The 19,567-nt window shown below is 36.6% G+C and overlaps 1 protein-coding gene across 8 annotated transcripts in view; it reads right to left on the minus strand.

Annotated features, from left to right (window-relative positions):
* Positions 1-362: 362 nt before the first annotated feature.
* Positions 363-19,567, minus strand: part of LOC108708350 (general transcription factor II-I) — a 66,064-nt gene continuing 46,859 nt past the window's right edge. For 6 of the 8 annotated variants that reach the window (XM_018246954.2, XM_018246951.2, XM_018246956.2 and 3 more), the window contains 15 exons: positions 17,983-18,166; positions 16,694-16,752; positions 13,912-13,974; positions 12,570-12,662; positions 10,903-10,968; positions 10,278-10,461; positions 9,052-9,104; positions 7,882-7,959; positions 7,607-7,708; positions 7,233-7,416; positions 5,084-5,112; positions 3,849-3,890; positions 2,904-2,939; positions 2,124-2,198; positions 363-993 (listed from right to left, as the gene is read on the minus strand). In XM_018246954.2, coding sequence (XP_018102443.1) covers positions 2,140-2,198; positions 2,904-2,939; positions 3,849-3,890; positions 5,084-5,112; positions 7,233-7,416; positions 7,607-7,708; positions 7,882-7,959; positions 9,052-9,104; positions 10,278-10,461; positions 10,903-10,968; positions 12,570-12,662; positions 13,912-13,974; positions 16,694-16,752; positions 17,983-18,166 — 1,232 coding nt within the window. In that variant the 3' untranslated portion in view covers positions 363-993; positions 2,124-2,139. The remainder of the gene's footprint in view (positions 994-2,123; positions 2,199-2,903; positions 2,940-3,848; positions 3,891-5,083; positions 5,113-7,232; positions 7,417-7,606; positions 7,709-7,881; positions 7,960-9,051; positions 9,105-10,277; positions 10,462-10,902; positions 10,969-12,569; positions 12,663-13,911; positions 13,975-16,693; positions 16,753-17,982; positions 18,167-19,567) is intronic. The other 2 variants (XM_018246957.2, XM_018246955.2) reach the window with 1 other exon arrangement.

Raw genomic sequence — 19,567 nt, forward strand, 5'->3', positions numbered from 1 at the left:
ATTTCGGCCAGATATCGATCAGGGAAGCCTGTGGAAGGCCCCACACACAGCCGATAAGCTGCCGACTCTATCACTTCATTTTTTGATGTTACTGTTCCTTTAAATCCCATTAGCAAATTTATCTCTCTTAATTGCTACCTCTTCTGTTACCTGTCATACTGTCTGATTATCTTCTTACTAGATCCAAACTAAGATGCATAAATCCCTGCTGGTGGAAAAACAATTACAGATTCATTATATTATAGAAGAATCAAGGTACAGCCATCCAAATGATATAAATACTACTTTTCTGGTAGTTCCAAACAATCCAGATAATAGGTCCCATACCTGTATTGTTATATCCAGCACAGAACAAATGGCAATTAAAAAAAACAAAACAGCCAGTTTATTGGTGTTTAGTGTAGGAGAAGGGAGAATGACTTCCAGTGATAAAGGCAAAATGTCTTTCATGTTTCTGGATCTGATATTTTATATCTCAAAAGCCATTCAATTCATTCTGCACAGAAACTTAAACTGCACAACTGCTGAGATCATTGGCAAGTCATGGGAGAAAATAATTAACACATGCAGTGTCCTAAGTGGCAAAAATACTGTTATAAACAATGCTTAGGAAAAATAGTCTATTTGAAAACCAGGTGAGCACTACACCAGCAGTTTCCTTGTCTGTTTTCCACTATCAAGGCCTCCTGGGAAGTTTTTCTTGATTGTGAGCCATACAAAGAAAAAAAACCTAAAACAAATACAATCGAGGTATTGAGAACAGAGAAACATGATGAATTTTCAGCTAGCAAATGAGACTTTCCTATCCAAACGATGCCCTTTATTTCACCACAGACCTTTATTATCCATTTCAAAGACCTGCAGAGAAAAAACAATGTACGTTTCTGTCTAAATAAAAAAAATATAAAAGATGATGAAATGGTCCATATTGCGCTTGGTTTTTTCAACTATATTAAACATTCCAAGGGTTCCTCTCCACAATCTTGTCTTTAGCTGCAAGACAAAAAAAAAAAAAAAAGACTTACGGTGTATTTATAAAAGCAGCATTAAAGGAGAAGAAAATGTTCTGAGCACAACCAATGATTCACATAACTAACCTCTAGCCCTGGTATGTAGCCTAATTATTCCCTTTTTGACACATTTGCTATACTGCATATGCTTCTCCTAATGGGCACAGGGTATACTTGGGCAATTGGATCCAACATAATGGCAGAGCTAGCAACAGTCTTTCTGCGGTTAGTGTGATTTTTTCACAGAAGCCGCACACGCCAGCCTGGGACACAAGGTTAGCAATTTGACTCATTGGGGGTGCCCAGCATATTGCCATACCTCAATATTTATAAAGTTGAAATATGGCTATGAAGAGACAAGTAAAACATTGTAGCTAGCATACACTAAATATTACACAGGGGTGGCAAAAATTAGGCACCCCTAGTGATAGTAATCACTTACACAATACCCTAGGCCAGTGCTGTTGTTAGCAGAAAACTGCACCAGCCCAGGGTACTTCTCAGCAACAACCAAAGAGCGATCTTCTTCCTGCATACACAGTAAAGTGAAAGGCCGCACCTTTTTAAAAAAACAACAACAAAAAAGTTGCCTTTTTTCACTCTACTGTGCATGTGTTGGCCCTGGGATTTTGAAGGATGAATAAGCGGAAACAGAGGATTGCTCTGTGGTGCTTGCTGAGAAAGAACCCTAGGCCAAAGCAGTTTTCTCCCTCCATTTAGTTTTAATTCATTTGTATCTGTTACAAGAAACTGAACTGCAGCTCGTCCATCTACTTCCTTGTCTATGGTGATGCCCCCGAGTTCTCCTTCTCTCTCCAACTACAAAGACTTCAAAGAGGACATGCTTGTTGCCTCTGCTCCAATGGAAATCAATCAGACATGTGCAGTTGGTATCTGAGGTCTTCATAGTTGGAGAGAGAGAAGGAAAACTCAGGAGGCGGAGCGTCATGCTAGACAAGGTGCAGTTCAGCTGCCTGTATCAGAGAAATGAAATAAAACTAAATGGAGGGAGAAAGGAAAGTTATTCTACAGTAATTTTAAAGAGAGAAAAATAGAGGTTTAGTTATTCTTTAATCCAATTTCAAGCAAATATTGACCAATAGAAGTCTTTACCTGAAAAATCTGATGATTACCACGTAGGATCTGGTTCTTGCTTTATAAGAGTTACGTTGTATGTGTCTGTTGAGCCTAGAAACATAATTATCACAAGTTTTCTACACTGTGTGTGGGTAGATAGGTAGACCAAATATGCAGTTTTATCAGTGTATAGAACACTTGTTAATTACATTAACCAAAGAACTCCTAAGTAAGAAAAGGTGAACATGGTATACAACTGCAACAAGAGGTCTATATAAAATGAATAGTTTAATAAACAGGGAGCAATGCAAGGAAGCCACAAGCAAGGGGAAAAAAAGAGAAACAGGGACTACCAAAATAAAGTAAAGGGAAGGGAGAGAAGAACAGGGGCAGACTAAAGAAAAAAACCCTCAGGTACCAGTATTATCTGATATAAAAAGGGGAGTAAATAGCAGGGTTAGGTAAAATAAGCATGAGGTTGAGAAAAGTCCATACCCATTCATTGTGGGCAGCCTTAAGATCAGTTAAGAGAATATAAAAAAAGAGGAAACACTTTGAAGTATTAGGGGTGAATGGATAAAGACTAAATAGGGCCATGACCCCATCACACTCAAATATTCAAGCTGAGCTACCTTATCCTGAAACAGGTGCAGCCGTAATTGGATCTTTTCACACTTTTCATAACATTTGTTTGATTTTTACTGAACACTTTTAATAAATATAAAATTTTAATAAAATATTAAATTTTACTTTAAAAAATACTATATACCGGTAAATATATATATATATAAATAGTAAACATCAAAAATAAATTACCTTCTACTGCAGATTCCTCAGTTTGGCTTCTATCAGCTATTTTGTAAAGACAGAAAGCATATTGAATCCTTATTAATAAACAAACAATCCAATCTAAACTGTCCAAAGCCATTTTGTGTCAAAGGGAAGCTCCAATGGTATACCAAATTAGATCTTTACACCCTGTTTCTAAATGAACAGATAATGTGCAGAATCTAACAGTGCATAACAGAAGGCATATATACAGTACATTCAGACATTTAAAAATTAAAGAATGATAGATGATGGGTGTGTAAGTCCTCTTCTAGTGTAACCGAGAGTGGCATACTACATAGAGACTCATGGAGCAGCACCTTTCTTTTATAGTCCATCAGGTTGCTGTTCTATTGAGGTTTATTACTCAGGTGATCAAAGCAATTAAGCACAAAACCAGTATGCATGCAAGTAATGTTGTATATGCAGAATGAATAAAAGAAAATTTGCAAAGAAAAAGCACACCGTTTTCCAACTACGAATGCTTGTCAGGTTACGGAGTCTTGGCCTGCAGATAAATGCAGGGTAAGAAACTGCCCCTACAAGCTTGACACGGGTGCAGGCACAGGGAGCAGATGTCGGCATGGAAAAGCTTGAGTATGCACTTTGATGCCAAATTCAACTTGTGTGCCTGCACCCAGGCCGCTGCAATGGCTCAGGCTGTAGGTGCATGAAGAAGCTTTTAGAAGCATTTGGCCTATCCTTGGTCCAGGAACCCGTCATATGTGGCAATAGCCTAAGGCTCATGACACATCTTATGTATGTATTCTCAGCCAGCAGCTTTCAACCAGTGAAAAAGAAACAAAACCCAAATGATAATCGTCTTTAGTTTTAATAGAAACTGCCGTCACAGGATGATTTTGGTCAGAAAACATGTATTTTGTGGTTTTGAGCCAAAGCAGTTGCGAAAAAGTCAGAAGACCACTATTTTACCATTTTCTGCTGATTGTCCGGATTCACCTTCTTCTGGAAGTTCTGGAATGAAAAACAGGAATAAAAAGATAAATAGTATATAGTTATATTTATGTGGGTTTGTGTTCTCTAACATTCAGACTGAAGTTGCCTGAATTTCTATGAAGAAACAGCTATATACAAAGCAATCCATACTCAAACTTCCCATATGACAGTAGCCTTAATTGTAAATGTTAAAGCCTAGGGGCTGGACCCCACTAGGTACTGAGCTCACAGGGATATCTTGTGACAATATGACCCTGCTTTACTTTAGCTTTTAAATTGCCCAGAGGTAAATGCATTTAAAGACATTTCCAGTTTCGGTCAAGATTGGGAGAAATTCTTCCTGACTCAAAACAGTATTTGGATTAATCTGGAAGAGCTGCAATTAACTAGGTTAATGTAGAAGAAAGTCAGAACAGTCAGCGCAGAATTTCCTATTACTGGTAGCAAATCCGATTTATGCTGTGCACATGAGTGAAAAGAAAAAACAAGGCTTAAAGGGGAACTAAAGTCTAAAATAGAATAATGCTAGAAATGCTATATTTTGTATACTAAACATAAACATAAATTTACTGCACCAGAAGCCTAATAAAACAAACGATTTTTGCTTTCAAAGTGGCCACAGGTGATCACCATATTGTAACATTGTTAAACATCTTTGCACATGCTCAGTGTTGTCTGGGCTGCTGCTTAGGGATCGTCATACATGATAAAAACAGCACAAGTCAAATAATTTCTGCCATAGAAGCTGATACAGCAAGACTGATTAATAATCAGACTATACAGACTGCACTGGGCCTGTGGATACAAATCTCCACACAGTTGCCGACTGCTCTACAGGGAAACAAACAAAGTTGCTAGAGTTCTGGAAAGTAAGGTGGGGGGAGCTCCCCTGCCATTTGAAAGTATGATTATTTCCCTACAGAGCAGTTAGGGACCGTCTCCTATCCACAGCAGTCACAGCAAGTAAACAGAGGGGGAATTGCACTGCATAGAGTCAGGTTTCTTATAAAAACGGTACACATGTTTTTAATTAAATTATATTGGAGAAAGATTTCTTTTTATAGAAAGTAAAAATGGGATTTTGTTTTTTTGCCTTTGCATCCTCTTTAAGCAGTAGTAATTTATGCTGCATTTTCAGACTTGACATTTTTGAAAGAAAGATCTTTGAAATACTTTGAACGAATCATGTATTACATGTTCTTAATACTTACGGTTGTTAAGTACCAGCCCTGGAAAAGGCCTATTACAAAAAAAAAATCAGCATTAAAATTATTAATGCAATGAAATGGAAAGAAACTTTTGTTTTTTACACTTACAAAGTTGCCCTTTAAAATCTTTAGTTAGTGAGGAAGGCTGGAGCTGCAGCTCTGCATTAGCAAAAAAAGGCTAGAACCCTGAAATCCGGATACTCTCCTAAGTAGCTATGAAATGAAAAATACTGATATACCTTCTTGCGCCTTCCAACCAGGCTTTGACACCTGTATAATTTCATTTATAAAGCAATACTAAGATAGGCTGTGCTGCACAAACCTATACATTCATAACAAAATGATATTGGTATTAAAGTTTTATATGTAAAATATCAGTACCCATTGATCCAGTACTTACAAAATTCCCTGCAACAAAAACCCTATGAGAACGATTTTCATTTGATAGCTCTGTAGAGAGTCATGAAAAACATTTGACCTATGGTTATCTTCCTGTGTAAGAACAAAAAAAATATTGTATTCTACAGAGTTTATCTGTTATCTACTGTGTGAATGCTTGTTTTCCATAGTAACTTGAATGGCTGCACTCATTACTACACAGCAGCTTATTTATATAAACTATAGTAGTGGCTCTGAAGCAAACATGCAATTGTTTGTCAGTGCAGTTGGTCCTTAAAAGGAAAATGTATTGCGGTCTATTTGAAGGGGCCTTATAATAAAGTTGTGCAATATGGTGTATTTATAAAGCTCTGTATTTCTTTCATGTGTTTATACATCATCAATTAAGTTTCTTGAAATCATTTATCAAAAATAATTAGCTGTGGTATTTATAAAGGTCTGAATTTCATTTAGGGTGCACAATCACTGTAATTTATGTAATTACTTAAAACCCCCTTAGACATGGTGTAGCACTGTCAAATGAAAAAATTCAGACAGCAAGAAATGTACAGCCTAAAAAGTGATGTAAAATATATAGGGTAAATGCAGAGATAGTGCTCTCTAGTTTAAACAACTTCAATTAATACACAGATGGATACATTCTCCGGATTCTACACAACCTATGTTAGTGAATATTCTCATTCATCCAAGTCAGGGTATATCTGTAGTAACAAGTCAAATCAACTGCACTAAGACGTTTCACCAGTTATCCGACTGGCTTTCTCATTTCTGAACTGAGAAAACCAGTTAAGATGACTAGTAAAACACAGCAAGTCCAGTTGATTTGATTTATTACTACAGATCTACACAACCTAGTTTAACAGTGGAAGTGGTGTTGTAATTAGGTGGCTTGAATTGTCTGAAATCCCATAATGCAATGCACAGCAGAATCAAAATATAGTTGAATGCGCTTTTTTAAACTAGATTGTTTTAATACAACAGAGTTAAAAAGGAAAGAAGATCAAGTGCTAAAATGTTATTGGCAAATTGACTTAGTAACTATACTACTGTGCATACCCTACAGCTAATGAATCATTTATTGCTCAGTAATAATCTTTTTGTGTTATTTATATTGTTACTCTGACGGGCATTCCTGATACTTTTCCTTGGCAATACCCCCAAATATGTCTAGACACCCCTACAACCCTTTTCTGACGTGTTCTTACCACCCTGGAGGAGATTTGACGTAAGTGCCAAAATGTAGTGTGCCATCACGTTTATGAGAACATGCAATGATAGGGGCCTTAACTACTAGATGGATTTTAAACTCAATATATAGGGGGTCATTTATTAAGGTTCGAGTTGTGTTTTGCACAAAAATTTGAATTTTTTTTGTGGTTTTAGCTTGAATCCAAAAATACTCCAGGTAAAACCCGTCAAGGACATGTAGAAGTCAATGGCAGAGGTCCCTTGAACCATTTGAAGATGTTAATAGCCTGCATGATGTTTAAGGTTATTTTCAGAGGGTTTTGCCAGAAAACTCGAATAATTCAAGCGGTTTGATTTTTTTCCATCGAAAACTAGATTAATTCAAGTTTTGGGGTTTCGGAACTCGCAAAATCAAGTTTTTTCCATTCGAGTTTTTTCTTAGACAAGATAGCATTCGAATTGTGAATCATTCAAGTTCATTCAAGGCATAAAAAAACTCTAACATTCAAACCTTTGATAATAACCCCCATAATCTATAATTGTACGCAAATGAATTCACACTTACCTGATCACTGTAAACTTAATAATTTCAGCTGAATCCAGAATCCTACGCATAGAACTCATTTCAAGGTAACTGGGAGCTTTGAATGTAACTCCAGGTGGCATTCCATCAACGATCACGCATCCTGGGTTGGTTGTAATTTTCCTGTAAGGGACTTTTACGGGAAAGTTCATGCCAATGGCTTCTCCTATAAATTATAACAAAATGAATACCAAGTCTTAAAAATTTTCCTTAAAACATTTGTAGGTGTTTAGTTAGGCCCAAGATAATACCTACACCATTAATGATTTTATACAGATGAATACAGAGTTATGCATACTACATACTGTATTTGGTGTACTGTCATACAGTATATTTTTTTATGGCTGTCAACTTACCGAACTTTCTACTGAACAGTTCATTGACTTGCTCTCTTAGCTGTCGGGCTTTGTCTACTTTAACTGTTCTTTCATTGTCTGCATCTGCAATAGAAAAGGAAACTGATTGCCATGATAAGGTGAATTACTATATAACTTGTGATTTCCTATTATTATTTAAGTTCTAAATAAATTGCCAACATTTAACTGACTAATAATAGCTAGTAATAATATCTAATATTGAATTATGTGATTCTATCCCTTCTATATCCTATGAATCAAAAACTACATATCACCTGGAATTGTCACTTGGATTATATTTAGATCTTCAAGTCCAGAAGCTGTAAATGCATTGTTAGGGGTTCCTGCCCTTTCTACGAGGAAAAGAACAATATGAAAGCAATGGTGAACTCAATGTGTTTAATACAACTTGCCTTAGTGATGCAGTAAGATGTTTTTTGAAACAAAATGATGAACTGAATGAAATAGATTGTTTTAATCCTAAATAGAAAGTAGGGTTTGTTATTTTACCCTTCCTCCTCAACCCCTATAAGCAGCAGTAATGCTGACAATTAATGCAGACTTCCATTCAAGCTGACTAGGAATTGTCAAATTCCAAGCTATGGTTGCTATTCTTATATTTGGCCAGTTTGCAATATTACTTGGTCGATCAGATTTTCTTTCCCTTGCCAGCAGAGAAAGAGAAGAATTTATGGAAGAAAGTAGTGCATACTATCCTCCTTCAGGGGCTGAGGAATATGGATGAACAGTGCATTTTGTTTGAGGCTGCAGGCACATAAGCAACCTTCAAACAATCTTCCACAGATTATGAAGCATTGCTTTTGTTTTCCATCAATGTTCTGCAAACATATAGGCATAGGTTAGCATAACTGCCTGTTAATGCGCTAAAGGGACTGAAGAATGAACAAGTAAAGGTTCTTGAACTTATGTTTGCATGGCTCTTTGTGCGTACTTCAAAATGTCAGAGAAATACTTCTTCAATCTTTTCATGATACTTTAGTCACAGGCTATGGATACAATTCAGAACGCAGTATGGTAGCATCAGATTAATAAGTTTTTTTCTGGAAAATGACTTGGGATAATGTTTTAAATAAAGGTAACGTTTTTTGTACCAGGTTAGCCCTTTGAGAAAATTATAGGGTAGAACTTTTGAATGATAACAAGCATAACAAAAGCGGTGTAAAGGAGATAACTTTATTGGTTAACCGATCAGCTTTGAAGAAGGAACTGCAATGTTCTGAAAGATTGCTGTGATTATCTTAGTTAGCCAATAAAGTTATCACCTTTACACCACTTTTGTTATGCTTCATTGTTATGCTTCATATCAAAAGTTCTACCCTATAAAGAAAACAAAGTAAACATTTGCAAGGAAAGAAAAATGTAGACTGTACATTTTCACATGCTAACCAGGCTTTCCAAACACTATTAAACCACAAACAACTTACTTGGTGCAAAATTTGGAGGTTGTTCTTTGGCAGCATTTTCAATCATTTCAGGTCTAACAAAACAAAATGTGATACCTATGTTTAATGGTGAAATCTGAACACAATAAAAACTAACAAAGTGAGTTAGGTGCCCTATTTTTCTTAGTTACAGTTGCAAACATGTCTATAATAGATTACAGTTATTTAGAGTTTAAATGAAGTAAATGTATGATGGGCACACATGAAATGGTTGGTTTTGCCAATATTGTTTTTATTTTGCATTTTTAAACAAAATATAGAGTACATATAGAATAAAAACAAAGAAAAACAGAAGAAAAGACTGTTCCACATCAAAGTGCAATTGTCTGGTGTTACAGAGTATAATGCAGGCACTCAATGGTACAGTTACAAAAAGGAAATGTTGGACCAATGTTGGTCTTAGTGCCTTAACATCAGTGCATCTATAAGCACTTGGGAAGCTGCCATTAAGCTCCATCATAAAAGAAGTAGCCACACTTCCTTTCATACCTCCAAACAATTCCTTTTGCTTAGGCCTGGCACCTAAAATAAGAATGCACCATCTAAAAGTGCACAAAAATGTCTGTATGTTAACTTCTTTTAGGAGCAATTGTCATGGAAGCTGTTATCAGCTGGACAAATAATAAATTAACACCACACTGGAACAGCTGGCTGGATAGGTACCTAGAACCTCCCACTCTCAGACTTGGAGGGGGCCTGCGTACCTAGTAATTCTAACAAACATTGCCTACTTTGCTCTGCGCCAGTAAAGTATACTGAGGGGGTCTATTTATCATGCTGTGTAAAGTGGAGTGAAACATTACCGGTGATATTGCTCATAGCAAACAATCAGATTTTTGCTTTTGTTTCTTGACTGTTGAAATCTAATTGCGGATTTGTTGCTCTAGACAACATCATTGGCAATGCTTCAATCAACTTTTTACACAGCAAGATAATTGGCCCATTGTGTTTCAGATTTAGGACAGTGTGAAGCTGGCCATACATTGAAAGATCAGCTCATCTGGTGACCATGATATGCCCACCTTGAGCTACTGGTATATCCAGTTGGTCCTGGTGAAGCAGCTGACTCTTCTATTTTCTCCTTTTAATTTCCCTGATAACTGCTTTTAGAAGCAATTACTAGAGAAAAGGTTAAAATAATATGAAATTAAGCACTTTGCACACTGCCCTTGAGCACATAATAGTATAGTATAATTTTCACATCTTACTTTTTTATAACAAATTTAATTTTTGCCCTGTTTCTGAGAATCTTCTCAAGTCTAGGGATACCAAATGTGGACGGCCGGCGGAAGGGAACACCCTCAGGAAGGCCTTCCACATAGAAATCCTCTGGGTATGATTCAAACAATGCAAATGGAACCTTACAAGGCTCATTAAGGCCAAGTGCCTCCCCTAGAAAAAAATATACAATGTTCAGTTAGATTGACAATAGCAAAAGCAGGATACATTAGGATATTATTAACAAGCAATTATGTCTCTTTGTGAGCATGGATACATTACAGCAGTGGTCCCTATCCAGTAGCTCGTGAGCAACATGTTGCTCTCCAACCCCTTGGATGTTGCTTCCCAGTGGCCTCATAGCAGGAACTTATTTTTAAATTTTAGGCTTGGAGGCTTGTACTGCCAAAGAGACCCTCCTGCAGGCTGCAAGTCCACATAGGGGTTACCAATAGCCAATAACAACCCTCATTTGGCACCACCCAGGAACATTTTCCGTGCTTGTGTTGCTCCCCAACTCTTTTTAATTCTGAGTGTTGCTCACGGGTGAAAAAGGTTGGGGATCCCTGCATTACAGTATGGGTGGTCCTGGATAACAATAGTTATATCACTTACCGCACTTCTCATCAAATAGAGCTTCGACTTTTTGTTTCAGGTCTGTAATTTTGGCATTCCATGCCTCTGTGTGAAAAACCAACAGTTTAAATATACTGTCATGTTATGTGACTACGACGCTACAACTGATAGAACAGGTTACAATTATCACGGGGGGTCAAGCATTACAATTACACATGATCTCCAGCACCCTAAGGCACAAAGAAATTACAAGAAGATCTTCCCCCAAAAAGTAAAGAAAAATAGCAAGGTTAAAGGGATACTGTCATGGGAAAATAATTTGTTTTCAAAATGAATCAGTTAATAGTGCTGCTCCAGCAGAATGCTGCACTGAAATCCATTTCTCAAAAGAGCAAACAGATTTTTTTATATTCAATTTGAAATCTGACATGGGGCTAGACATATTGTCAATTTCCCAGCTCCCCCAAGTCATGTGACTTGTGCTCTGATAAACTTCAATCACTCTTTACTGCTGTACTGCAAGTTGGAGTGATATCACCCCTCCATTTCCCCCCACCCCCAGCAGCCAAACAAAAGAACAATGGGAAGGTAACCAGATAACAGCTCCCTAACACAAGATTACAGCTGCCTGGTAGATCTAAGAACAACACTCAATAGTAAAAACTCATGTCTCACTGAGACACATTCAGTTACATTGAGAAGGAAAAACAGCAGCCTGCCAGAAAGCATTTCTCTCCTAAAGTGCAGGCACAAGTCACATGAACAGGGGCAGCTTGGAAATTGACAAAATGTCTAGCCCCATGTCAGATTTCAAAATTGAATATAAAAAAATCTGTTTGCTCTTTTGAGAAATGGATTTCAGTGCAGAAATCTGCTAGAGTAGCACTGTTAACTGATGCGTTTTGAAAAAAACATGTTTTCTGATGACAGGATCCCTTTAAGACATATGTATGGATAGCCAGTCAGGAATAAAGGGACAATATACACTTGTGCTTGGTTTGGGCAGTACACATAGGGCTCGAGTTGAAAATGTATTCTGTCTACAAACACCATTATGAAAATGGCATATTTATATAGGAGACACTATAATGCTCCTCTAAATTGTATTTAACCAATGGTTACTGGTGGCATACTGTAATCATCTAGGGAAGCAAGGAAGATCAAAGTTTTCCTCAAAAGCATAGCCTTTTGTAAAATAAAGTACAGTGGTGTGTATACAAGTAAAATGATACCCATATATATATATATATATATATATATATATATATATATATATATTAGAATAATTGAAAACGTGTATATTTTCAGACAGCCAAAAAGTGGACAAAATGGCTTCAAATGATCATGTTTTGGACTGAAAAATGTCAGTTGTGGTGCTTTCAATGATTTCCCCAACCAATTCAATGGAAGCCATGAGGCAACCTTCTGTGATTTTCAAATGGCCAACAAAAACTAGACATTTTATTATACTTGATATACTTTTATGAATGTAATTCCTGTACATTAGAAGCCGGATTTTATGTTTTCCTGACGTAGTTTTTTCCCAGTCCCAAACAAGCAAACTGTTTTTATTCCTTTCACAGTTTTTAGGTCTTCTTGGAATCTAGGCCATTTTGACACAGTCCCCTAGATAACATGAAATCGGGGTAACGTAATTAATATGAAGTGAAACAATGGCATAAATAGCCAATAAAGGTTATTCTTACCAAAAGAAAATTCTCTCCCCCGAGGTTTGAAAGGCATACTGGAACTATGAGTCTGGGCAGGAGGAGTTTGTATGATATTTGTTGAGATATCACCTGTGAAAGAAAGAAAATATCACCTATGAGCTGAAGGCCAGAAGTTACCATACGATATGCTGTTAAGCCACAAATATAGATGTTCTATATGGATAAAATAAAAAGCATAAGGCCTTATTACAAAAGAAAGCAAATCAAAATAATTACATCAGTCCACCTATACCAATTAATCTTATCTGTGGGAACTTGTTATTGGTGTATTGAAATGCATCAGAATCTTTTATTCGCCTGCTATGAATACATCCTTTGCTTATCTATAGACAAATTATAATCATGCATTGTGTTTTTTGAAAAAAGTTTATGTAGATTATAATATACAATTATAAATGTATAATTATACATTTATATCCTGACCTATGATAAAGCAGCTTCTAATTGTCTAGTCTAGTCACATCTTTGAAATGTGTTTTTATTTCTAATATAGTTCAGTATTTTATTAATGATTTGGAGACGAAAAGTGCAAAAATGTATGTGTTGAACAGTCTCTGTAAAGTGCTACCAAAATGTGGTGCCACTATATCATTAACAGATAATAATAACAACGCAATATTGAATATTCCATCATTAGGTTTACAGTGTTATAAAAGTAGGAGGTAGTTAAATTTTTGTCAAATGTATTCAATAAAAAAAAAAAATCTCCATTTTTAATTATAATTTAAAGGGATGTTTAATAGTTATGGGTGAATCTGACCTGTTTCACTTCGCCAGAAATTTGCAAAACTTCGAAAATTTGCCGAAATGCATTGAAGTCTATGGATGAGAACAGTTTTTACATGCAACAAATTTTTTTTTAGTGCACTACAAATTTTTACACCCATTGGAGTCCATCTGTGTCATTTTCATGGTGCAACTTGGTGAAAAATTGCGCTCATCATTGATGAATAACTTAAAAAACTTTTAACATAATAGTAATCTAAGACTTGCAATTTGCAATTGTTTTAAATGATTTAAACTATGTTGTGCAGCTCACATCTTTTCAAATGTCACGTCTCACTTGTCCTAGCAATCAAGACAGTGATGTAAAAGATAGGCTGGAGACTGGAAGATAAAGGACAGATTGCCTAAACTAAAAAATAAGGAACTATGCAGCAGTTTAAATTCAGACTGGAGAGTAAATACATATAAAACAGAAGAACATTTGCCAGTTGCCTCAGAATATCAATGTCTACATCAAAGAGACAATTAATTCTAATGTAAACTTCCCTTTTACATTACTGTGGCAATTAACAGAACAATGTTGAAATCTTACCATCAACTGCTGCTTCAGGTGGTTTACTTCCAGGATTGCTTCCACTCCCTGTATATTGTGATACTTTGGGGGGCGGGGGAAGAAAAAAAATGATACATTGCCTACTGGTTTTAACAAATGATTTATCATTACTGTTAGAGAATATACAAGGTGGGAAGACCTCTCCCATTATTGGCATCTACAACCCAAAAATGCTGAATCTTATTTCAATAGCGCCATTATTAGAAGAAAGTGACCTGTCAGTCATATAATACAGTTATAAGAAACACAGGGCCAAAACACAGTAGTGTGGGCTTTTTATGGCCAAGACTTAGGAACTGGCCCTTAAGTGTGTGCATAGTAGGGATGCAGTTTGGGATTTGGCCAAGATTCTGTATTTTTCAGAAGGATTCGGACAATTCCAAGGGGCAAATTTACTAACCGGCGAAAATTCTGCAGCGACATCTTCGCAGCCATCGCAACACTTCGCCAGGCAAAAATTCACTCAGATAACACTAATTTACTAAAATGCTAGCGTTACTTCGGCAATGCAAGCAAATCAAAGTGAAGAAGCGCTAGCGTTCAATTCTGCCTAGTGCAACTTCGCTAGAGGTCTTGCGATCAGGCTAATTTGCATAAAGCGGGAAATTGAATGGACCTCTTTATGCTCTTTACATGCTGCATCTAATACATTACATTTACACACGCAGAGAGAACCCTAATAAAGTCAATTGAGTTATAATACCCTACACAAAAGCCCAGTGTAAAATAATGTTCCCATTTGATATAAAATGTATGGGGGAAACCGGTTACAAAAAAAAGATTTTTAAACACTATCACCCTGAAAAAAGTAAAAGACGCCAGCGTTTTTGGACTTAGAAGTTTTTCCACTCAAAATATATGATGTAAGTAAATGAAGATTGAGTTCTATGCACTCCATTGCACTTTGCCTGGTCTGAGCTGGCGAAGGCAAGTCTGGCGAAAGAGGTAACGGTCAATAAAATCCGCATTTTAGTGAATTTGCGGAGTAACGTCCATTCGCCAGAGCGAAAAGTGACCTGCCGTTAGAGTGTGAATCACCACTTCACTAGCGAAGTGATGCCTGCGCCCATCAGTAAATTGGCAAAGTCCCTGAAAGCTGTAACGCTGGTGAATAGTCGCCAGCATTAGTCACTTCGCCCTTTAGTAAATCTGCCCCCAAGTGCCTGGACAAACAGAATCTAAATCCAAAAAAATCACAAGCCTTTTTGTCACATAAACAAGGAATTAAAAAAATTCTTAACTGCGCAATGCGTGTGCAATTCTCTAACCACCCAAATTTATATATGCAAAATAGGGGTTGGATTACATTTGGTATCCTAAAATAGTGTATTTGGTGCATCCCTACTGCATAGCCCTTAACAATATCATAAACATAAAAATATCATTAACATAATATTATAAAACCAGGGCTTGAATATATATTCTATTGCAATAAGCAAAAAATGCAGTAAAATTGTCTCACAGTACATAAGAATGATGGGCCTTTCTTGTGGCTTAACATATATAATAACAGAGTGAAAGAACAATACAAAACACTAGTAACTTAAATAGATGAAGTGTATTCTTTCGGTAATTTCAAGAAATTTCACAAGCCCATAAGTATTTACTTCTTAGTAAGTATTCCAAACACATTTCTACTGCAGTTTTCATCATTCCCACCAATCCCTTAACAAGCAACCCACCTCTCTTTGTTATGATTATATCCAACTTAAAATCCTTAAATGTTATTTACACTCAGATGGACTTCTGTACTCCCACAAACTGACGCCTCCCAAATACTTCAGTATCACGCAAAAGCGATGCAAGCTATTTCCGTTAGTAAATATCAAGAAATGGCTTTACAAATATATTGCATGGCTCTTATCTCACTCCTCTTAGGAGGCATCATATGGGTACCCTAAATTCGGATGAATGTCTGAGATGTCATCAACCCCGGGCTGATCTTGTGCATTGTCTTTGGCTATGCCCTACCATTCAACAATTATGGGGGGAGGTGCAGATATACTGGAAGTCTCTGACTCAACGAGCAGACGTTTTTACGCTACCATGGGTGATTTTTGGGATTCCCCCTCCACACCTGAAACTTTCCCGCTCTGACAGACAGCTGGCAGAAAGATTACTGGCTGCTACTCGGAAAACTATCCTACACCATTGGCTTTCCCCATCTACGCCCCCACTATCTCTGGTCAAACAAAAGCTACACCATATATTTCACATGGATTGGGTGGAATCCACTACAAACAAAGAACAATTTACTGACAAATTTCTTTCGACATGGATGAGCTACATCCAATCACTCCCGATACTAGACACCTAACGATGTATGCGTTTAGATACACTACGTGGTATGATACAGAACTTTTACTCAACAATACTAGTGTCCATGAAACAGATCAGTATATTCAAAATCTCCTCTGCTCGCAGGAACAAACGTCACGAACGCCCCCCAGGAACCACCACGTAAATCAGATGTTAATAACGAGGTATTCTTAATTGTTTTTCCCTTCCTTTCACTGATCTGTATGTGGGAAATAATGTTGTGTATTATAATACCTTAATATATTCTACATTGTGCCATTAAGAGGAGATTGCTGCTCTGGCTGTCGTGTGTATCCGCTCGAACTGTATTACCGATGGGCTTACCCATCATTCTTTCTTTCTGTAATTCCAAATTCCAAAATTTGTTATGAAAAAATTTCAATAAAGACATATTTGAAAAAAAAAAAAATGTTATTTACAGTGAATAATGAAAAATTCATACCATCAATATTTATTTTGTCAACCAATTCAGAAGGAATGTGTGCTGCAACCAGCTGAGGTCTACAAAGTAAACAGAATACATTTTACATAGCTGCAATCAGGTGTTTTCCTAATTTTTAAAGGAATCGTATTTTGAAGCTATCACATAAATATAAATGTTATAAATATCCTAAATCCAGTGAATGGTTTCCTTGGCTTAACTTGGGAAAAAAGTGAATACAACTAAAATTTTCCTCAATATTTCTTGCTCAAAGAAATACAGTATAATCAGCATAATACTTTAAATGCATTAATCCTAATAACCAGTATATTTAGAAATGCTGAATCTGAATAGTGTCTGCTTGTGACCATTTAATTTCCCTTGCCTTTGAATTAGTGACGGGTAATTTTGGGAGTATAGGCACTACGTTTGTCCATTGGAGCACAGCTGATACCAACACATTGCAGGTGCCATAACCCTATTCTGTATTGACCTCTCATAATATGGAAGAAGAGGGGAATTAAATATTCTGTTTTCCCTATAAGTGCAATGAGTGATAATGAATTCTGTATGTGGTGCTGCTGCCTACTCTGTGGGGCTGATTCATTAAGGGTCGAATATCGAGGGTTAATTAACCCTCGATATTCGACTAGGAATTGAAATCCTTCGACTTCGAATATCGAAGTCGAAGGATTTAGCGCAAATTCTGCGATAGTACGATCAAAGGATTATTCCTTTGATCGAACGATAAAATCCTTCTAATCGAACGATTCGAAGGATTTTAATCCAACGATCGAAGGAATATCCTTCGATCAAAAAAACTTAGGAAAGCCTATGGGGACCTTCCCCATAGGTTAACATTGACTTCGGTAGCTTTTAGCTGCCGAACTAGGGGGTCGAAGTTTTTTTTAAAGAGACAGTACTTCGACTATCGAATGGTCGAAAAGTCGAACGATTTTTAGTTCGAATCCTTCGATTCGAAGTCGTAGTCGAAGGTCGAAGTAGCCCATTCGATGGTCGAAGTAGCCCAAAAAATACTTCGAAATTCGAAGTTTTTTTACTTCGAATCCTTCACTCGAATTTAGTGAATCGGCCCCTGTGTATCCCGGACATTATAAAAAATTAAAAAGTACAGGATAATTCATTGGGAAGAGTTGAACTACATCACCCACAGTGAATAAACACTATAACATTTGGGAGTTAAACTATTTACAATTTAAGAAATATTTTCAACAACTGCCTCATGGGCAGATTAAGATTTTTAAAAAATTAAATATTTCCTTTGTTTTTCTTTAAAAGTTTACACATACTTCTTAACTATAAATCTAATCTTCGCACTTCCTCGAACAATTCTCTCTAGCCGAGGGATCCCAAACCATGTGGGGCTCCGGAAGGGAATTCCCTCAGGCAATCCTTCGACATACAGGAACTCTGGGTTACATTCAAATACTGGGTACGGCACTTTAACTGCTTCAGGGAGTCCCAGTGCATGTGCTGAAATGAGAGATTGTGCCTGTTAAAAAGAAAGTAGTACAGAACTGCAATGTGAAGAAAACTTTGCATTAGAGAGGTTATTTTTTACAGGAAGGACAACTAATTCCTACTTTAACACTAATAGAGTTTCACTACATGTCCTCAGATGTAAAATAAGCATCTGTAATAAAAAATATTGGATTGTAACAAAGCTATCCTACAAAATCTTTGCTCACCTGTCTAAGGGATTGAACCACCCACTGGATCACTGGAGCAGTCAGGGCAATAATTCTATTATGTTTTTCAATCCTTGTCACAGCACTAGAATCTCTTAAGCATATGTTCTTGTCTGTACTGCAAGCAACTTAGTGGGAACTGATTTGTTCCGGTTGTTCTCAGTAACAGCATACAGTACACATCTAGTAATAGGTGGATGGGAACTATGGTCTGGATGTTGCCAAGTTGATTCAGTGAAGGATGTGAAACTAAAGCTGGTCATATACTTTGAGATGTGCTTGTTTGGCCAAATGGGGCATGGAGAGTGTTGTCAACATGCTGATGCAGCCTCAATGGACAACATTTTTCAGACCTGTCCAACCCATAAATGGCAGATATTCGGCTAGATATTTTTCAGGGAGACCATCCGCAGAACCTTGACATAGCCTAATAAGCTGCCATTTTACCTGGAGGGACTGAATTGGCAACTATTAGTGGATTATTTATAGCCATTTTTATTCTTTCTTTAAAGTCTCAGACTAAGGGGGTTATTTATTACAGGTCGAACTGTGTCTTTTGAGGATAATTTCAGTAAAAACGTTAATGTTTTGAGAGAAAAAAAATTAAAATTTATTATGCCCCGAAGTTGCAAAAAGACAGAATCCGAAAATACTCCAACTTGAATCCATCAAGGTCATGTAGAAGTTAACGGTCCCTTGAACCATCGAAATAAGTTTTTAGCCTTCATGATTTTTGGATTTTTTTTGGTGGTTTACTTTTTCACCGATAACTTGACCAATATGAGTATTTGAGTTTCCCCCCGCCCCTCCTGACTGCATTCATTTGAGTTTTTTTATTAATAAGCAAAAACCGCACAAACTTAACCACCTAACTGTTAAAACAAATCTCAAAAAAAAATTAAATTTTTTACTGAAAAATTTAAAAAAAAATTTTTACTTAAAATTTTTCAGGAAAAACTCGACCTTTAATAAATAACCCCCTTAATGTGTGCAATTAATATTTCTATAATCTATCTTCCTTGCATGCTTATAGGCATTTACAGCAATAATTTTCTTTATTGAAGGCAAGCTGTAGTGAGGCAGTGATGACTCGATATGTTTGGCTTTGATTTGGTTTTGTTGCCATGTGGTAAACAAAGTGCTATGAAAGTGTAGGAATCCCGCATATATTGTTTATGATCTGTCA

Source organism: Xenopus laevis, chromosome 2L (assembly GCF_017654675.1).
Source record: "Xenopus laevis strain J_2021 chromosome 2L, Xenopus_laevis_v10.1, whole genome shotgun sequence".
Lineage (NCBI taxonomy): Eukaryota > Metazoa > Chordata > Amphibia > Anura > Pipidae > Xenopus > Xenopus laevis.